At 38.8% G+C, this 20,986-nt stretch overlaps 1 protein-coding gene across 1 annotated transcript in view; it reads left to right on the forward strand.

The window, feature by feature from the left end:
* BCLAF3 (BCLAF1 and THRAP3 family member 3) overlaps nucleotides 1-20,571 on the forward strand; it is a 40,451-nt gene extending 19,880 nt beyond the window's left edge. Inside the window, exons 8-11 of the mRNA XM_052663680.1 lie at nucleotides 6,477-6,591; nucleotides 8,621-8,716; nucleotides 11,414-11,569; nucleotides 20,542-20,571. Of these exons, the coding sequence (XP_052519640.1) occupies nucleotides 6,477-6,591; nucleotides 8,621-8,716; nucleotides 11,414-11,569; nucleotides 20,542-20,571 (397 nt within the window). The remainder of the gene's footprint in view (nucleotides 1-6,476; nucleotides 6,592-8,620; nucleotides 8,717-11,413; nucleotides 11,570-20,541) is intronic.
* Nucleotides 20,572-20,986: the final 415 nt, after the last annotated feature.

Raw genomic sequence — 20,986 nt, forward strand, 5'->3', positions numbered from 1 at the left:
TCTGTTTCCATAGTGGGTGCACCATTTTACATTCTTACTATCAAGGTGTGAGGGTTCCATTTTCAACACATCCTCACCAACAGCTGTTATGGTTCATTTTTTAAATAAGATAATATAGAATCTTTAATCTCTCATTTTATCCTAATTCAGTCTCCTTGTTAACATAAGGAAAACTTTTTGTTTTATCCTTTTATAGAAATTTAGTTTATTGAAATTGACCTCACTAATATTTTTCTATAAACCTTTTTAATCAAGTCAGTGTATAGATTTCCATAGAAATTCAGAAGAAATGAAATATTACAAAATTATGTCATAGGATATAACTGATTCTCTCCTATGCAATTTTTTTTTTCCGTTAAAAGTTGTCTGTAGGCTCTGCGTCTGTGTTTACTCACCACTGTATCCCCACTGCCTTGGGCTCAGTTCATATTTGTTGAATGAAAGATTTTCCAAAGGTGTAGACAGGACAGAGACACTGAAATCATAATGCATTTAGATCTGGATCACTTTTTATTCCCTGATACCTTAAAGTCTTTCCCAAGCAAGCCTCACACCAGGGCATTCTGTCTCATCTCTAAGACCCTGTTGTTCTCTGTCTTTTCCTACTTTCAACTGGCTTATTACCCTAAAGTCTCTATGTCTCCTCCTGACACACTATTTCTCCCACTTGTCACCAGCATTAATAAGTTCCCTACAGTGTCACTGAGGTGCTGTGTTAGAGGGGCGTGGTATGTGTGTGATAAAGCAGCTTCAAAATACTATCAGTAGACTTCAAGAGAACATCAAACTGCCTAGATTTTCTTTTTATCTAGGTGGGTTTTAGGAAACATCAGTTTTTATTTTTGCTATTGTAACAGTCTGTATCTACTGAACTAGAGTTAACTTTGTTCAGTTCAGTTCAGTTCAGTTGCTCAGTCGTGTCCGACTCTTTGCGACCCCATGAATCGCAGCATGCCAGGCCTCCCTGTCCATCACCATCTCCCAGAGTTCACTCAGACTCACGTCCATTGAGTCCGTGATGCCATCCAGCCATCTCATCATGGGTCGTCCCCTTCTCCTGCCCCCAGTCCCTCCCAGCATCAGAGTCTTTTCCGATGAGTCAGCTCTTCGCATGAGGTGGCCAAAGTACTGGAGCTTCAGCTTTAGCATCATTCCTTCCAAAGAAATCCAGGGTTGATCTCCTTCAGAATGGACTGGTTGGATCTCCTTGCAGTCTAAGGGACCCTCAAGTGTCTTCTCCAACACGACAGTTCAAAAGCATCAATTCTTCGGCCCTCAGCCTTCTTCACAGTCCAACTCTCACATCCATACATGACCACTGGAAAAACCATAGCCTTGACTAGGCAGACCTTAGTCGGCAAAGTAATGTCTCTGCTTTTAAATATACTATCTAGGTTGGTCATCGCTTTTCTTCCAAGGAGTAAGCGTCTTTTAATTTCATGGCTGCAGTCACCATCTGCAGTGATTTTGGAGCCCCCAAAAATCAAGTCTGACACTGTTTCCACTGTTTTCCTATCTATTTCCCATGAAGTGATGGGACCAGATACCATGATCTTCGTTTTCTGAATGTTGAGCTTTAAGCCAACTTTGTCACTCTCCTCTTTCACTTTCATCAAGAGGCTTTTTAGCTCCTCTTCACTTTCTGCCATAAGGGTGGTGTCATCTGCATATCTGAGGTTATTGATATTTCTCCTGGCAATCTTGATTCCAGCTTGTGCTTCTTCCAGACCAGCGTTTCTCATGATGTACTCTGCATATAAGTTAAATAAGCAGGGTGACGATATACAGCCTTGACGTACTCCTTTTCCTATTTGGAACCAGTCTGTTGTTCCATGTCGAGTTCTAACTATTGCTTCCTGACCTGCATACAGATTTCTCAAGAGGCAGGTTAGGTGGTCTGGTATTCCCATCTCTTTCAGCATTTTCCACAGTTTATTGTGATCCACACAGTCAAAGGCTTTGGCATAGTCAATAAAGCAGAAATAGATGCTTTTCTGAAACTCTCTTGCTTTTTCCATGATCCAGCAGATATTGGCAATTTGATCTCTGGTTCCTCTGCCTTTTCTAAAACCAGCTTAAACATCAGGAAGTTCACGGTTCACGTATTGCTGAAGTCTGGCTTGGAGAATTTTGAGCATTACTTTACTAGCATGTGAGATGAGTACAATTGTGCGGTAGTTTGAGCATTCTTTGGCATTGCCTTTCTTTGGGATTGGAATGAAAACTGACCTTTTCCAGTCCTGTGGCCACTGCTGAGTGTTCCAAACTTGCTGGCATATTGAGTCAGCACTTTCACAGCATCATCTTTCAGGATTTGAAACAGCTTAACTGGAATTCCATTACCTTCACTAGCTTTGTTCGTAGTGATGCTTTCTAAGGCCCACTTGACTTCACATTCCAAGATGTCTGGCTCTAGATTAGTGATCACATCATCATGATTATCTGGGTCATGAAGATCTTTTTTGTACAGTTCTTCCGTGTATTCTTGCCACCTCTTCTTAATATTTTCTGCTTCTGTTAGGTCCATACCATTTCTGTCCTTTCTTGAGCCCATCTTTGCATGAAATGTTCCCTTGGTATCTCTAATTTTCTTGAAGAGATCTCTAGTCTTTCCCATTCTGTTGTTTTCCTCTATTTCTTTGCATTGATCACTGAAGAAGGCTTTCTTATCTCTTCTTGCTCTTCTTTGAAACTCTGCATTCAGATGCTTATATCTTTCCTTTTCTCCTTTGCTTTTCTCCTCTCTTCTTTTCACAGCTATTTGTAAGGCCTCCCCAGACAGCCATTTTGCTTTTTTGCATTTCTTTTCCATGGGGATGGTCTTGATCTCTGTCTCCTGTACAATGTCGTGAACCTCATTCCATAGTTCATCAGGCACTCTGTCTATCAGATCTAGGCCCTTAAATCTATTTCTCACTTCCACTGTATAATCATAAGGGATTTGATTTAGGTCATACCTGAATGGTCTAGTGGTTTTCCCTACTTTCTTCAATTTAAGTCTGAATTTGGCAATAAGGAGTTCATGATCTGAGCCACAGTCAGCTCCCAGTCTTGTTTTTGTTGACTGTATAGAGCTTCTCCATCTTTGGCTGCAAAGAATATAATCAATCTGATTTTGGTGTTGACCATCTGGTGATGTCCATGTGTAGAGTCTTCTCTTGTGTTGTTGGAAGAGGGTGTTTGCTATGACCAGTGCATTTTCTTGGCAAAACTCTATTAGTCTTTGCCCTGCTTCATTCCGTATTCCAAGGTCAAATTTGCCTGTTACTCCAGGTGTTTCCTGACTTCTACTTTTGCATTCCAGTCCCCTATAATGAAAAGGACATTTTTTGGGGGTGTTAGTTCTAAAAGATCTTTTAGGTCTTCATAAAACCGTTCAACTTCAGTTTCTTCAGCGTTACTGGTTGGGGCATAGACTTGGGTAACTGTGATATTGAATGGTTTGCCTTGGAGACGAACAGAGATCATTCTGTCATTTTTGAGATTGCACCCATGTACTGCATTTCGGACTCTTTTGTTGACCATGATGGCTACTCCATTTCTTCTGAGGGATTCCTGCCCGCAGTAGTAGATGTAATGGTCATCTGAGTTAAATTCACCCATTCTGGTCCATTTTAGGTCGCTGATTCCTAGAATGTCGACATTCACCCTTGCCATCTCTTGTTTGACCACTTCCAATTTGCCTTGATTCATGGACCTGACATTCCAGGTTCCTATGCAATATTGCTCTTTACAGCATCGGATCTTGCTTCTATCACCAGTCACATCCACAACTAGGTATTGTTTTTGCTTTGGCTCCATCCCTTCATTCTTTCTGGAGTTATTTCTCCACTGATCTCCAGTAGCATATTGGGCACCTAATGACGTGGGGAGTTCCTCTTTTGGTATCCTATCATTTTGCCTTTTCATACTGTTCATGGGGTTCTCAAGGCAAGAATACTGAAGTGGCTTGCCATTCCCTTCTCCAGTGGACCACATTCTGTCAGGCCTCTCCACCATGACCCGCCCGTCTTGGGTTGCCCCGCAGGCATGGCTTGGTTTCACTGAGTTAGACAAGGCTGTGGTCCTAGTGTGATTAGATTGACTAGTTTTCTGTGAGTATGGTTTCAGTGTGTCTGCCCTCTGATGCCCTCTTGCAACACCTACCATCTTACTTGGGTTTCTCTTACCTTGGACGTGGGGTATCTCTTCACGGCTGCTACAGCAAAGCACAGCCGCTGTTCCTTACCTTGGACCAGGGGTATCTCCTTACTGCCGTCATTCCTGACCTTCAACGTGGGATAGAAGATCTTTTAATCATATATTCAACAAATATTTATATAGTAATGTCTATGTTCTAGTCACTGTTCTGAGCACTGACTTAGAACACTGAATTTTGACCGTTTTAAGTATAAAATTCATTGGAACTAAGTACATTCACTGTGTTGTGCAGCCAACACCTCCAGAACTTTTTAATCTTCTCCAACAGAAACTCAATACAAATTGAACAGTAGCACCCTATCCCCCCGACTCCTAGTCCCTCATGTCTCTATTGACATCTCTATGAATGTGCCTATTTTGGATACTTCATATATATATAAATAGAATCATGCAGTAATTTTACCTTTCAGTCTGACTTATTTCACATGGCATAATGTTTTCATGCATGTTGTATCATGTGCCAGTATTTCATTAAAATAATTTATTCCTTTATAAAGCTGGATAATATTCCATTGCATGGATATGCCACGTTTTGTTTATTTTTTGATGAACATGTGTCTGTCTTTTGGCTATTGTAAACCATGCTGCTGTGAAGATTGGTATTATCATATTTTTGGTTATAGCCATCCTAGTGGGTTTTAGGTAGTTACTTGTAGTTTCGACTTGCATTTCCGTGATGACTAATGTTGTCAAACATTTTTTTCATGTGCTTTTGTGTGTTTCTTCTTTGAAGAAATATCTATTCAAATCCTTTGCCCATCTCTAAACTGGATTATCATATTTTTATTATTGAGTAATAAATTCTTTTTATATTCTGGATAATACCCCTTTATCAGATACATGCTTTGTAAAGAGGATTTTTTAAAGTCCATTGTTTTGTTTAAAGTAGTAGTAGTACAGATATGATTACTGTTAATATTTAGTATATTTCCTGTCATTTTTTTCTGGGCATATACATGTATATTTTAAATAAGTGAAATTATCCTCAGTATTTTACTTCTCCCCTTGCTCTTGACTTACTATCATATTGTGAGCATTTTGACGGAATGTAAGGTTTCTTGACATTTTAAAAAATCCTATGTGGCTATTTCATGTCAGGTTCCAGGAACAGAGCTGGGACTATAAAACAAGCTATTGGCAGTGTCTCCTCTGAAGAAATTGTACCTTGCTTGGTGAGAAGGCACACCAGTAGTTCCAAACACAAGTGATACTTGTGAAGACCCCAAAGTGCTATATGTAGACAGAGCAAGGGCCCCTAGTCCACTGCAGAGGGGACTGGGAAAGCCTTCTTGGAACAGGTTCAAGTGAGGCTCACTCTTGAGTTTGATCTGAATTGGAAGGAAATTGCAGCAGAGGAACTGGTTGGGCCAGCATGTAGAGGCAGACGATTTTGTGGTGTGTTCCAGGGGCCATGTGGAGCTGATGTTCCCACAGTGTGGTGTGGTTGTTGGGGAGGTTAGGATGAAGCAGCTGGCCGAGGCAGCAAGGGTGTGACCAGAAGGGCCTTGGTGGTCAGTGAGGGGGTGTGTCAATTTTGTCCTTGTGTCAGTGGGGTCCTGTAGCAGAGCTGCGTGAGACCGAGGCTGTGAGCTCTGCTTGCCACAGAGCAAGAAGGGTCTGAGGAGCACTGTGGGTGAGGCTGGATGTGACAGAAAGAGAACCCCTTGAAGGCTCTGGGAATGAGGCCAGGGGTCAGAGGAGAAGCCAGGGAATGACCTCCCTCCCGGGTAGAGCTGCTCAGGAATAACCCTTGGGAGCCTCCAGAACTCACTTCAAAAGGAGAGGGGAGCCAGAGTACAGAGGCCCCAGCTCTACCAGTGAGAAGGCCCAAGTTGCTCACCCGCCTCTTCTCTGGAACTTTACCCACTGAGTCTGTTGGCCCAGGGAGGGCTGTCCAGTGCTGCCAAAGGCTCAAGAGCTGTGACTATCTTCCCTCAGAAAACATACAGTCTGTATATGATTTCAAGAGTTACAGCCCTAGGAAGCCTGTCTTTGGATTCCAGATTAAGAACCCTGGTCCTCAGAATACTATTTTCCCCTGTTGCTAACTTCCAATTTGGCTAACTAACGTTCATAGAAAAATGAAGAAATGAGGGTTTTAGCCCTCGTAACTATTATTTGTAATTTTAGAAGTGATAGGTAATTGAGTTTTGTTGTTGTTGTTTTTTACTGTCGTGCTGGTTTGTTTCTGAAGGGTGTAATTTGATTTCTCTTGTTTATTTGTTGGATAAACATAAACTAATAAAAGATTCTTATTTTCTCTTTCATTTTATTAGGAGTGATCAGCATTCCAGTTTTTCAGAGTTGAAGGATACTCATGTTGATGAATTCCAAAAACCTACATCTTTTGAAAAATCAAATTTTAGAAAATTTATTCAGAAACCTTCCTCGGTAAGATTGTATTCCCAACTTTTTTGTTTTTGTATGTTCCATTTTCCTTCTCACATGAATCTTTAGGTACATGGACCACCAATGTTTTTCATGTTTGTAATTGTTTATTAATAAGTGTTATGATTCTGTTGTTCAATGTTAATATTCTGTTAAGGCTTATAGTTATTATGACCAAAGAAATGATCATCTCATTTGATTTAGCAGGATTTTACTGCATGTATTATAGAATTAGGTTTCTTAAACTTTTTGGAACAACTTTATTAAGGCTTATTTTGTGTACCATAAAATTCATCCAGGGAAGGCATACAATTTAATGATCTTTTATTAATTTACCAAGATGTGTGCCATCACTATAATCCAGTTTTAGAACATTTTCATCACCCTTATTAGATCCCTCAAGCCTGTTTATTTATTCCTTGTTCCCACCCCCAGCTAACAACTAATCTACTTTCTGTTTTTAAAGATTTGCTTTTTCAAAGGGCAGCTCACAGAATGGCAGCTGCCTTCCATAAGAGCAAGCAGGTGACAGCTAGAAAGGTGGAAGCAGTGTCTATTTGTAACCTAATCTTAGAAGTGATATCCCATCACTTCTACCATACTCCACTTGTAAGAAGCAAGTCACTAGATAGGGCCCACATTCAAAGGCAGTAACATAGGGACCTGGATACTGGACTGTGGGGATGATTTGGAGCCTCATCAGAAGCCTCCTGGTACAGTCTTCCCACTGGCCCCTTCATGTACAGAATACACCTCCTCCCTCTCAAGGTCCCCCACAGTCTCATCTCATTACATGTGTCTTTTTGCACTTACTCAAATATATACACTTAGTATAAACTCAAGATGACTACTAGGAAAAGGATTTTATATGACTTTTCTTGAACTGGGGAGAGAAATAAAGATGTGAAAGAGGAAAATTTGTGAAAAGTAGACTCCATAGCAAATGGAATAAATAGAAGGTTATAAGACTATTATTTTGGAAAAAGAAATCCATCTTCAGAATGGGCCCATATTCTATGTTCCCATCAAAGGCTTCATGTTCTTTGTAGTTACAGTCTTAACACTCTGCCTTCTAGAGAAGGAAATGGCAACCACTCTAGTATTCTTGCCTGGGAAATCCCATGGACAGAGGTATCTGGTGGGCTGCAGTCCATGGCATTGCAAAAGAGTCAGACATGACTCAGTGACTAAACAACAACAACTATAAACATTAAAGCAACTCCTAAAATAAAAAATGTATTGATAATAAGCGGAAAAATAAAGAATATAAAAATCACACACACACAACACACACACAAACACACACACACACAAATACTCTGCTTTCTGATACTTTCTTAGTCATGGCAGGAGCATCTACTTAAAGCAGGAGCCTGAGTCAGCAACACCTCCTCATACAACATTGAGAATTTATGTTCTTGGTCAGTGGGAACTTTAGCAATTCCTAGTAATAATGGATTTGTTTCTCTTCTGGATGCCTTGAGTAAATACTAGATTTACAGTCCCATTTTCTAAAAGTCACAGACTGTGTTAATGCAAAAGTGTGTATTTTGTTAACACTTCTCACATTCATGAATTAAACTAGCCCTTCACAAACTAACATAGGTTACATGAAGGAAGATGTATGTATGTTCGTACAGCTAAGCTACATGTTCTGTGTTCTTAATCCCATGCATTTAAAAATGTATATTTTGGGGGACCTTCCTGGGTGTCCTGGGGAAGGAAATGGCAACCCACTCCAGTATTCTTGCCTAGAGAATTCCATGGACAGAGGAGCCTGGTAGGCTACAGTCCATGGGATCGCAAAGAGTCAGTCAGAGCGACTTCATTTCACTTCACTTCCTGGGTGTCCAGTGATTAAGACTGCACTTCCAGTGTAGGGGGGGTGCAGGTTCGATCCCTGGTCAGGGAACTAGGATCCCACATGCCATGAGGCACAGCCAAAAAAAAAACTGTGTATATTTTGAATGTTGAACTTTTAAAAATAAAATTTAAAATATATTAACCCATACTAATAACTTTTTTCATGCAGAATGATACTATGCAGAGAAAAGATGTCATTACTCACAGACCATTTGAAGTTGAGGAAAACCGTCAAAATACAAGAGGCTTTAGAAGACCTTTTAAGGTAGGGTGCTATTTTCCATCTAATTCCTGCTTTAGGTTTTTGCTTTAGAACATAATGTTCTAAGTGTTAGTAAATTAAAAGCTCTTTATGTGATTTTTTGAAGTAATAGCTTTAGTATTTCTGGATTATAGTTAACTGTAATCAGTTTAATGATGACCCCTTTCCTCAGAATTTGATTTTCAAATATATTTTACCTGTGGAACCCTTTTTCAAATATTATGTGGAAACTCAAATACATAAAACAGATCTAGATGGAGTGGCTCTTGGAGAAGGCAATGGCACCCCACTCCAGTACTCTTGCCTGGAAAATCCCATGGATGGAGGAGCCTGGTAGGCTGCAGTCCATGGGGTCGCTAAGAGTCGGACACGACTGAGCGACTTCACTTTCACTTTTCACTTTCATGCACTGGAGAAGGAAATGGCAACCCACTCCAGTATTCTTGCCTAGAGAATCCCAGGGATGGGGGAGCCTGGTGGGCTGCCGTCTGTGGGGTCGCACAGAGTCGGACACGACTGAAGTGACTTAGCAGCAGCAGCAGCAGCAGCAGATGGAGTGGCTCTAGGTGGAGTGGCAGACGGATCTTGCCCCTTTACCTCTAAGATGTAATCGCATAGTTATAGAACCTTCTCCAGGATTCACCGATTAAGAAACCCTGCCCTTAGACACACAACCCTCACAGGTCTTCCAGATCATCAGAGAAAGTCTCTGGTCCCACATGCTTTGTTAAAACATGTTCATCGCATTACAATTACTTGTACAGCTATGTCTGATGTCAGTGTTACTTTTAATCAACTGACATGTTTGTTTTTCTAGAACAATTCATGCCTCAAACATGGAATAAGAATTACAGTGCAAAGTATTATATTTCTCTCTCCTTGCTCTCGGAAGTTGGGGTGCTTTTAAAATCCATTTTGACTGAATTTCCTACCTATGATAAATCCTTTTTTCATATTTTTTCCACTCAACAGTGTCTCTTTCCCCTCCCCTAAAAAACAAAAGAACCTGAGGGTTTTTTGGTGAAAGTAGTAGGCAGTTTGGCTAGAGCAGTTAGCTCACTAGGAGAAAGTTAGTATGACCAGAAAGGTAGTATAAATGATCTCCAGACCATAGACTAGGAGTGTGCTTGAGTGATCTTCTGTTAATACCTTGGCTTCCTAAGTCAAAATTTCTAGATGTCAAAAGATTTTTTTCAGTGGGAATAACACAATTTCTAGCCATTGCCTAGATAAAATTTTTAACCAATGGTTCATGTTCCTAAAAGCATGTGTGACATTAGGTTTTCAAAAATAAAAAATAGAGGACTTCACTGGTGGCCCAGTGGCTAAGACTCCATGCTCCCAATGCAGAGGACCCGGGTTCAGTCCCTGGTCAGGGACCTAGATCCCACATGCTGCAACTGAGAGTTCTCATGCCACAACTAAAGATTCCACATGCTGCAACTAAAAAGATCCCACATGCCATAATTAAAAGAACCTGCTTGCCAGCAACAAAGAGTGACTGAGACCCAGCACAGCCAAATAAATAAATATTAAAAGATAATAGCTAGGGCCATAGAATATATAAACATGTTTCATACCATCTTTTAATCTGTTGAGCAATGAGGTATAAAACTAAAAATGTAATGTCTGCATAACTCAGAGACAGTGTAGGAAGACTTTCAGATTTAAGTGTTTCCTACATGTTGCACTTCTCATTGGTCATACGTACTTGATTGTAGTAATTCTTCTAAGACTTGTAAGATCTATTTCCTGTTATCCATTCTCCTTAAGGGAAAATTCTTTAACATTAAAAGGAGATGAAATAATCCTTCCTAAGAAAAGGAGGTATTTCATTAAAATTTACTTTTTACATAAATTGGACTAATTCAGAGTCAGATAGTAATCACCTTATTAGATATGTAAAAATGGGAATGTAAATCACAAGATTAGCTCTGATGTATCAAGTTATAATTCTCTTTTACTTGAAATTGTTTGTAGCCTTAAGAAAATAATAGGCCTGGCATAACTACTTTTTAATAAACTCTTCTTGATTATGCATAATGTACCCATTTGTGAAATCATTGTAGAAAGAGAAATCTACTTAATTTTAAAAATTACTCCTTTGTAAGATACCAGTTGTATATTTCCCACATGAGACATACAAATACTCATTGTCCTCTATGTCTATTGTAATACTGGACAGTATACAGGCCAGGAAATGTCTTGTTAAGTATAGCTCTTATCTTGGAAATACTTGCAGCAGTGGGATTTTTATGGTAAAGAAAGATTGACTCAAAATTACTGATAAGGATAAAATTAAGAGAGTTTTTGATTCTCAAATAGATGTTGATACTTAATGTCTTCCTCTACCCATTTGGGATTTGATATATTTCACTATGAATCAGAACAATAATTCTGAAGTTTTTAAAGTTGTGCTTTTCTTAGTATGATAAATTTCAAGAATTAAAAAATTTAACTTAGTAGTTTAAAATATTCATTTTATATAAAATATTTTTTAAATTATTACTACAAAATGAACTAAAAAGCTAATTTGAGGAAAACATACTTTATTACTATCATTAACCTTTTCCCTTTAAATACCTGTAATACCTAGAATTAAGGGCAGCCCTAAGTTCCAGACCTTTTGCCCTTTCTTATACTAATAAAGTAGATTTGGAAGCTGTAGTTTTAACATTTAATTATTTTTTTCCTTTACAGACCAACTTTAGAGGTGGCAGATTTCATTTCCAACATAAATCAGACCTAGTACAGAAGAGCTTGTACATTCAGGCTAAATATCAGCGTTTACGGTTCGCTGGTCCAAGGGGATTTGTCACTAATAAATTCAGAGAAAGATTACTGAGGGGAAAAAAGGTTAGTTGGATTATTATCATTTAAAAATGTGAAGTGACTTTAGAACTCCTAAAGTATTTATGTTTAATAGATAAATTCAGTTTAAATTTTGACCTAAGAAGCAGCCTACATATCAAAGTTTTTATTGCATGATAGTTGAAGAAAAACTTAAGGGAATAATGGTAATAGATTTGTGAGACCACTTAATTTTAAAATGCCTTGGCTATTATACCTCAAATACTTTAAATATGCCAGCTGTTTGAACAGTTTACTTTAAAATTTCTGTCCTGTGGTTAATCTTTGAAATGGAAATTTGGGTAAAGACTTAGTATCTGATACATTTTAGCCTAATACAATGTCAATTTTCCAAGTACCAAAAAATATTGAATTGACTACATAAAAATGGCACATAATTACAAAATACAGTAACTTTTCTTTTTTCCCCATTCATTTGTTTTTTGTGATAAAATACATATAACAAAATTTGCCATTTTAACCATTTTTATACAATTCAGTGGCACTACTTATATTCACAGCACTGTGCAACCATCATTACTATATGCTAACTCTTACTTAAAAAGTTTCACTACTTGATAATTTGGATTGTGTACTCTTTAGTTGTGGATTGATTTTATTTAAACTTGCCATGTTGGCATTTGAAAATGCAGCATAACTATATAAAAGTAATTTTTGCAAATATTTGAAATGAGAACAATAGCATTTTACTGTTATGTGAGGCATGTTTGTCAATTTTTGACTCATTTTTGTTAATAATTTGGGGCTAATATTTTGAGAAGTAGATGTATATCTAATGTTACTATCAAATAATCTAGTTGTAGCTTTATAAATTTTCTAACCTTCAGTGTTCCCATAAATATTCATGCTGGTAAAGCCTTTACACTGAGCTTACTTAGTGATTTTAGTAAAACTTATTTTTCAAAATAAGTAGACCAGTAGAATGGAGTTAACAATTGATTTTTTTATTGAAGTTTTCGAGTTGAATAGAATATCTTCTGTAACTTCTCCCACCCTTCAATTTTAACTGACTACCTTAAAAGAGGTTTTTAATTTCACTGTGTCTGTCACTCTTAGTGTTATGAAAGCTGTCTCTTGTTTAAAAATGTGAGAGTGACTGAAGTCATTTTCCCCTCTCATACACTTCCCATATGTTGGACCAAGGTGCTGCTTCTCTTCCTGTCTCATGTGACAAGTTTCTTTGCAGCAGATCTTCTAGGCATGCGTCCCCAGTCAAAGGTGGCAGCCTGGCTGTTCTCAGGGAAGCTGGTCATTGATCCCCACTCGAGAAGGAAGGCTGAGGCAAGCCTTTTCCTCAATTGCAAGGTTGGGTTTCATGTACATAGCATGTGTTTGTCTTTTGTTAGCTCTGTGCAGAACTTTTGAGTGTTAGCTTCACTTAGCTCCATTTTTACCTGTGTTTTTTAGATGATTTTGGGCTCCTGAGTGCTCACTTGACTGTTTGCCTCAGCCTGCAGTGTCTGTATGCTCAGTGAACTTGCCCCATTTCCTCATCCTTTTCTTTGCCTCAGCTTGTTTCACTCCTGCTGGCCACCCTGTTCTTCCAGACCACATTGCCTGCCAGCTTTACTTAACAGCCTGTGGAAACCAGATATCAAGCCTTCATCTTAGGACATAACAAGTTTGTCCTGGAAAGAGCCACAACCTGCTATGGGTCTCCAATCTCTAGGGCTTAGGCTTTTTGTATTATCTAGGATATAGCAGTTTTAGTTAGGGTCCCAGGCAGCTCGTGGCTTCACCTTCTTCTTGCATTTCACTGCCAACTGAGTGCTTTAGAACTTGTCCCCATACACTAGATTTTTTTAATAAAACAGGGTCTACTACTATTTTTCTTGGGCCTACCATTCTGGGTACTACTTTAAAGATGTTTGTGTAGTAGCTACTTTGACATGAGCTTTTCCAGCATGGCTGCTGTCAATGCCTGCAAGTCATAGCCAGACTTTGTATAGATTTTTGTTTGAACTTAGGTCCACCTCTCTGAGCATGGCATGAAATCAAGCACTCTGCTATTAGCACCCTTCTTGACAGTTGGGCTCCACACTCTCCTGAACTTTAGGGAAAGGAATGAGGCATCACAAACTGCTCTGTTTCTGTCAGGGTCTGAACTAAGGTACTTAAGACTAACTTTGCCTTAGAGATGTCCTAGTCGTATTGTGCTACTCTGGAATCCCATTCCATAGTACCAGCTGGTAGTTTAGACCTAGTCCTCCATTTTACCTTGACTTTCATGCCCTGCAGAAAAGAAGTGAAGTCCTGGAGTCTTTGGTTTCTTCCAGTGTTGCTTCATCCCAAGCTTTAGCATTGGAGGTTGGAGGGCGGGGTGGAGGGGGGAGGGGCTTTGAAGCTCCTGCCCTGGGGAGAAACCTTAGTCCAGGCAGCATCTGTACCCTGCTTTGGCTTTTTTGCCCTACTAAGGAGTTCATTATTTTCGCTTGGTTAATTAATTAATCTAGGTGTCCTGGAGCTTCTTGATTCTGAAATTAGATATGAACCAATGTATTTGCATATGCCTCAAAGTCCACCAGGAAGATTTACAGTGATCTTGTCTGGATTCCTCACTCTCTGACCATGTTGAATTGTCAAGGTTGATCATTCATAGCTTGACATTCTTATCATGTTCATCTGTAGTACAGTCTGGTTACTGTGCCATCAGGCATGTGCTTCTTGTGTCCAGTACCAAACAGTTTAAGGGAGGAGTAGGGGAGATCCTTGATGTGCTCCTAATATATTTTGTCTGTTTACCAGAACTGTCATGGCTTCCCTAAAACTACTTCAGCTTCCTAGCTGCCTACAAAGTAGTAAGATTCCAAGGCAGTGTTAGGAACATGCAAAACTAAAATGCTTCCTCCTCATTCATCATGCACTTGTTATATTAACCCAATTCTTGCACCTAAATTCCATTTTATTATGTTTCCTTTGTCTTGGATTCTGTGCTTGGGCTAGAAGATGAGGAGGTAGGAGAAGTTTCGGTTACCCCTGGAAAGAGACTTTTATCCACTGTCATTCATAAGTGCCCCCATGAAATATTCTCTGCTCATCATAGAAAGTTTCCAGAAACTCTTGAGGGTCTGTCTGACTATGTACCAGACTAGGACGGAGAAGCTATTCAGAATTCATGAAGCCTCTTCTGGGAACATTGCCTCTGAAAAACTGCATTTGGTCAGGAAAACATGCAGCTCCTCAGCGTCCTAGACTCCAGGAGTCTCCAGGTACCTGTCAGCTCAGTGCCTACCAGAGCTCTTCCAAACGTGGATAAGAAGAGGGGAAGGAGAGAGCAGAAAGAAACACTGTGGGGAGGAAACTAGAGACTGGGATTCATGGTTTTGGGGGTTGGAAAAAAACACAGGGGTCATGAGGTACAAAGATAGAGCAGGAACCAAGATCAGATGAATCAACAAGAACCTATTATGCTCCTGCTGTATCCCTCGAGTTGAAGGATGCTGGGGCACAAAAGAAGTAATGATTGTGATGGTTGCACAACTCTGTGAATACACTAAAAACCATTGATTGTATTTTTAAATGGGTGAACTGTATGGTATGTGAATTATATCTCAAGATGTTAAAAGGAAAATCACACTGCTCTTCTCCTCAGACCACTGATTTCTCCTCAGGGTCCATAGCTCTCACAGCTAGCCAGCCAGGCTAGAAACTTGTCCTCCTCACCCTCCTAATTCTTTGACTACAATTGTCCCAGGTGTTCCTATTTGTTTAACTCATCTACTGTTCCAATTCACTGCATGTCATTCCACTCTGTGGATGTCTTATTTATTTCAGCGTTTTTCAAACTTCTTTTGCTTACATACCCTAAAAGTACAAAAAATTATCTACCTCCTTGTACATGTTTAGGTTGGTATCTAATACGTTTTTATCATAATTTTAATGTTATATAGGATATAATTTATGGCATATTATAAATAGAGAATCTTAGGTAAAATTGTTACATCATCATTTTAAATCTCTTTGGTGAACCTGCACACCACAGGAATTCGATAACTAGCATCCATTTTTTAAAATATGCAGACAAGCTTTTTTAACAAGTAAGAAATACTATGTCATTCCTTTTTTTTACCTTGAATTTGGATCCCATTTGCCCCATGGACTTTTAACTTTGAAAGTCTTTTAGTGCTCAGCAAATAAAATTTGACAGATAATATTAATAGATTTCTATGACTATTAGGTTGGATTGAATTAACATTACAGTTGATTACAATATTATAAATATATTACAGATTTTGTTAAGTAGTGATTAAACAAAAGTTTTATTGGAAATGCATTTCTCTTTTCAATTAGTTTGTGTGTTCATAGATAAATATTGCTAGTAGAGTATATAGGATAATATTGTTCAATTATCGATTCTAATGTATTTTTTCTTTTTGTAGATGTAAGTCCTGAGAAACCTTGTTTATAGGATTGTATAGATGGAAATGAAAGGACTTTTATTATAGCAGTGCCACTCAGTTCTTTGGACTCACTCTCAATTATAGGCCAGAAAATGACTTAGTGATCTGTTATCAAAAAGTATTTGAATATTCTTTTACTGACAGGTTAATTTTGTCCTCCTACAATTAAAATAAGGCAAAGAAATGGAAAGCATCTGACTTGCAGAAGTATGATCTTTATAACTAGCTACTAGGGTTGATTCTGGAGAAGGCAATGGCACCCTACTTCAGTACTCTTGCCTGGAAAATCCCATGGGCAGAGGAGCCTGGTAGGCTGCAGTCCATGGGGTCGCTAAGAGTTGGACATGACTGAGTGACTTCACTTTCACTTTTCACTTTCATGCATTGGAGAAGGAAATGGCAACCCACTCCAGTGTTCTTGCCTGGAGAATCCCAGGGACAGGGGAGCCTGGTGGGCTGCCATCTATGGGGTCGCACAGAGTCGGACATGACTGAAGTGACTTAGCAGCAGCAGCAGCAGCAGGGTTGATTCACTTTCTTGACACCATCACCAGTATTTCCAGGTGCCCCTTTTTTGGAGGAGGGCCCCCAGGTAATGCAAAGTACTAAGATTCAGGATAAGAAGGTGTATCTTTCTAGTATAAAAAGGAAGGAGATCAGCCTTAACCTATTGTACAGGCAGATTAATTATGGAAAGCAAGCACTGAGCATTTGAAGGTCTGGAAATTAATCCCCTCCAAACTGTCTGTATCCACATACACCCTGGAAAATCGTCATATACCGCTAAGAGTATGTGTTACCCCAGTTTGATTGCTCAGTTAACGATGCCTCTGTTGATGACTTAAAAAAGTTAAAGTCACTCAGTCATGTCCGACTCTTTGTGACCCCATGGACTATATACAGTCACATGGAATTCTCCAGGCGAGAATACTGGAATGGGTAGTTGTTTCCTTCTCCAGGGAATCTTCCCCACGTAGGAATTGAACCCAGGTCTCCTGCATTGCAGGCGCAGGATGCATTGTTGCTGTTGATGACTTAGGGATAGTTTACAGGTTTTCTTTTCTGTAAAACAACTGAGTACATTGACATTTTGGTATCTTGCCATGGCTTCATTTTTCCTCATTTTTGTTTTCACCAGAAGCACATGAAAGGGCCTGTTTACCTATGCCTAGCTAGCACTCCACATTATTAATCTCTATTACCCATTGTCAGTCTAATAGCAGAAAATAGTTCTCATATGCCTTTCTTCAGTTACTAATGATGTGAGCATATTTTTTCTGTGTTACTGGTCATTTGTATTTCTTCCCTCAGTTTCCTTATTTCTATGCTCTACCAGTGTTCCTGTTGAGGGTTGGTACTTTTTCTTACTGCTTTGTGGGAGCTTTTGATTTACTGAGGGCATTAACCTGTTACGCATTTTGCTGCTATTTATTTTATGTTTGTCAGCTTTTATGGTGGCTTTTACATTACCAACCTGGTAAATTTTCATGAATCTGTCAGGTTAATCCCGTATCTTTCAGATTGCATATCATGTTTGTGCTTATAAAAATACTTTACTGTGTTTCCTTTAAGTAGTTTTGTGGTTAATTTTTTCAATATATAAATACTTGTTCCTTTTAGAATTTGTCTTTATGAAACAATATAAGGTCAGGATCTAACTTTTTTCCCAGTGGATGGTCAGTTTTTCTAACACTGCTTATTGAGTAATTTGTCCTCCCCTCCCCAACTGGAAATGCCACCTTTGCTGTGTGTTGCATTCTTAGGTATTCCAGGGCTTTTCAGGGAATCTTTAGAGCCTCTAACTTGCTCTCTCACCTCCTGTGATTTGTTTATTCTGTCCCTTTGCTAGTAACACATTTAATTGTCCCAAAACACAGTCTGAGTCATATCACTCTTGTGCAAACATCTTCCAAGGATTCTGTTGCTTATTAAAAAAAAGAGACCAGACTTGTTAGCCAGGTCCAGCTCTAAGCTGCCTTTCTAACTACGTTTTCCCATGTGCCCTGTGTTTTTGGAGCATAATATGTTTGTTTCATGTATTTTTATCTTTGTTCATGCTGTTCTCTTGACTAGAAATTGCCTCCAGGTCCCCATTCTTTTCTTATTAAACCCCGTCTTTCCTTTTTAAGATCCACTGTAAAGTCTTATGAAAGCCCCCTCTTTAGCTCTTGCTTCATTTGGTCTCTAATTGTTGCTTCTTACCTTTCTATTTCCCCAAGTAGTTGAACAACTCCTTGAGGATAGAGGGAACCTCAATAGTGTCATGTCTGCCCCTACTACCTTTCATACAGTTTGTCTTTTAAAATGCTTGTTGAATGGAATCTAATCACAACACACACAAACACATACACATCTATAGCTCTAAAAAGTTAGTGCACAGCAGCAGTTGTGTCAGGGGTCCCAAGAACCACCCCGGGTTCAGTGATTCACGAGGAGGAATCAGAGGATGCAGCCTATGGTGACACTGGTAGCTGTGATGTTCAGTGGAATGCTGCATAGCACAGTCAGCACAGAGAGGTGCACGGACGAAGTTCAGAGGACAGTGGGTACAGGTTTTCAAGAGTCCCATCCCAGTGGAGTCACACAGGATGTGCCTGAGACCCCAAACAGTGAGCTGTTTGGGGGCACGCGTGAAATGTTGCCAAGCAGGGAATTTCGTTAGAGACTCAGGGCCCAGTGGTGGTCATGTAGGTAGCCCCCACCAGGCACATACCACATTCCAGACTCTGAGCTCTAGCTCAGAGTCTAAAGCAGATGTTCGGCATAGACCATGTTGTTTGCACAATTTATGCACCCATTGATGGTGAGAACTTCCTGAAATATAAGTTCTTAGATGCAAGCCAAAGGCCAGCTTTATAAGCAGGCCTTTCAAAGGATAGCAGTCAGGCATGCTATGTTCACTCTTTTCTGCACAGCCATATTTTTGAAGAGCTTGTTTCCACAGGTGGAAGTGCCTGAAGAGAGGTGGAAAAGATCAGGATGTTAGAGATGGTCAGAGAATATATCCTAAGTATTGTGATTTCTACTGTCTTTACCAAGGAGGGAAGTTGTAAGCTGAGTCTTGGAGAGCAGGACTTAGAAGCAGCTACAGCCAGAGATCCATTTTTGTCAGTAGAATGTGGAGTTGGATAGAAACAGGTATCCAAGTTATAGAGGACCTGGAAATCTGGGTAGAAAAGAGAGGACAGGAGGTGGTGGCAGCAGGACGTCTTCCTACACTGAGAAGGAGAAAACTGTCTAAGGTTGAGGGCTTGGTGGGCAGGTTCCAGGAGGAGGCAAAATGGAGGAAGACCAACAAGGAAGTAACTGCAGTGACACAAGTGTCAAGTTATGAACACCTCGATGAGGGTGGTGCTCATATGTCTAGTTCAGCATTCTACTTAACATAGATTTTCAAATAACTGGAAGAATGTAGGGATCAATCTGAGAGTGAATGTAGAAGAAGCCATGTCAGGGGTGAAGGTGATGCAGAATAATTACACATTTTTACAAACTGTTTAAGTTGAAGTTTTTCAGAATTATTACAGTTAATGTTTATTTTTAAAGTTGTTAGTAGGTAACAGATATTTTATTTGAAGATCAATGTAAATGCTATTTATATTATATAATGAGTAAAGAAATAGGATACAGTGAACTCTGGCTCTATTTAAAGGAATGATGTTGACAAAAATTATGTATGTATTTTGAACATTTCATTAATCAAAATAGAAGAATTTTCTATCAGTACTGTTTTTGTTTGGAATTAGACGTTTCCATATGGATATAAGTGCCAAAAAATAAATAAACTTTTAAATTTCTTTCAGTTTTAATAATATAAGATCCTAGTTAAAAGGTAAGGCTATATGTATTAATAAGTTTTTTAATGTCCCAGAAAAACATGCCATTCTACCATTTTTGCTCTTTTATTAATTGCATGGTCCTGTGTCCAGTTTGTGGTTGGTAATTTAATATTTTGCATAGCATCACAGTATAGAATTCACATTTGTTAAGTCGTAGTCTTATTGTTATTGTGAATTCCTTTTCCTGTGTTTATTGAAACCATACATCTTCGTACAATGTAGGTAACCATCCAAAAGCAAGAAAGTTTTAACCCCTCTAATAGCTTTCTTTGCTGTTATCAGTCAAGCTAGAAGAGTCCATGTAGTTTTAGAATTAGATACCATATGATGACAAAGATAAAGGTTGTGTGCGTGTCACATTGGGGTCTGTTTTTGAGGGACTAAGGTTTAAGAGTCTTGATTTTTCTGTCAGGGATGTCCCCAGTGAAACTCACCCAAGTAGCAAAATGCTGTTTTCATTAACTTACTAATACTAGCCTATTGAGTGCCATATATTTTCTTTGTCCTACTGACACCATTTGATAGCTGCTTTGATGTGTTTTGTTGTTACTTTCTGTCTTTGGGAATATATATATATAGCTTTGTGGGGATCTTGAGTACAAGTGGTAATATATTAATTAAAATATTTTGAAAATTGGAGTGTAAACAAAATTCTAGCTCAGATGTTTGAACCAACAATTCTTTTGAAGACCGTATTTCTCCTGTTTTCTTTCAATAGGAATATACAAACATTGACCCAGCAATCTAATTGGAAATTGTTATAAATGGAAACGACACTACAGGACGATATTTGGGAGCATCTTTTTATCAAGAGTTAGAATTGGCACTAAAGCACTAATACTGTAACTTTCTTGATAAAATAATTTTATTTTTCTGTAGTGGAATGCTGCAACTTTTTTACACTTAACAATTGCTTTTAAATTACAGTATTCAATTTAAAAGTTGTATTAACTACAGCTTCTTTTGCAAAAAGTCTCAAAGGGGCATTATTTGTTGATGCATTTTTCTCTGAGCATGGTTTCATAGAGAACTGAGTTATATCCAGACATTTCTATGTTGAAAGTTTTGCTTATGAAATAAAACGAAGTATGAATTGTATAGTGTCTGTACATGAAAGAACTATAAACAGTGGCCTTACATAGCAATTTTTATATCAGATTTTT

The sequence above is a fragment of the Budorcas taxicolor genome, chromosome X, assembly GCF_023091745.1.
Source record: "Budorcas taxicolor isolate Tak-1 chromosome X, Takin1.1, whole genome shotgun sequence".
In the NCBI taxonomy this organism is placed as follows: domain Eukaryota; kingdom Metazoa; phylum Chordata; class Mammalia; order Artiodactyla; family Bovidae; genus Budorcas; species Budorcas taxicolor.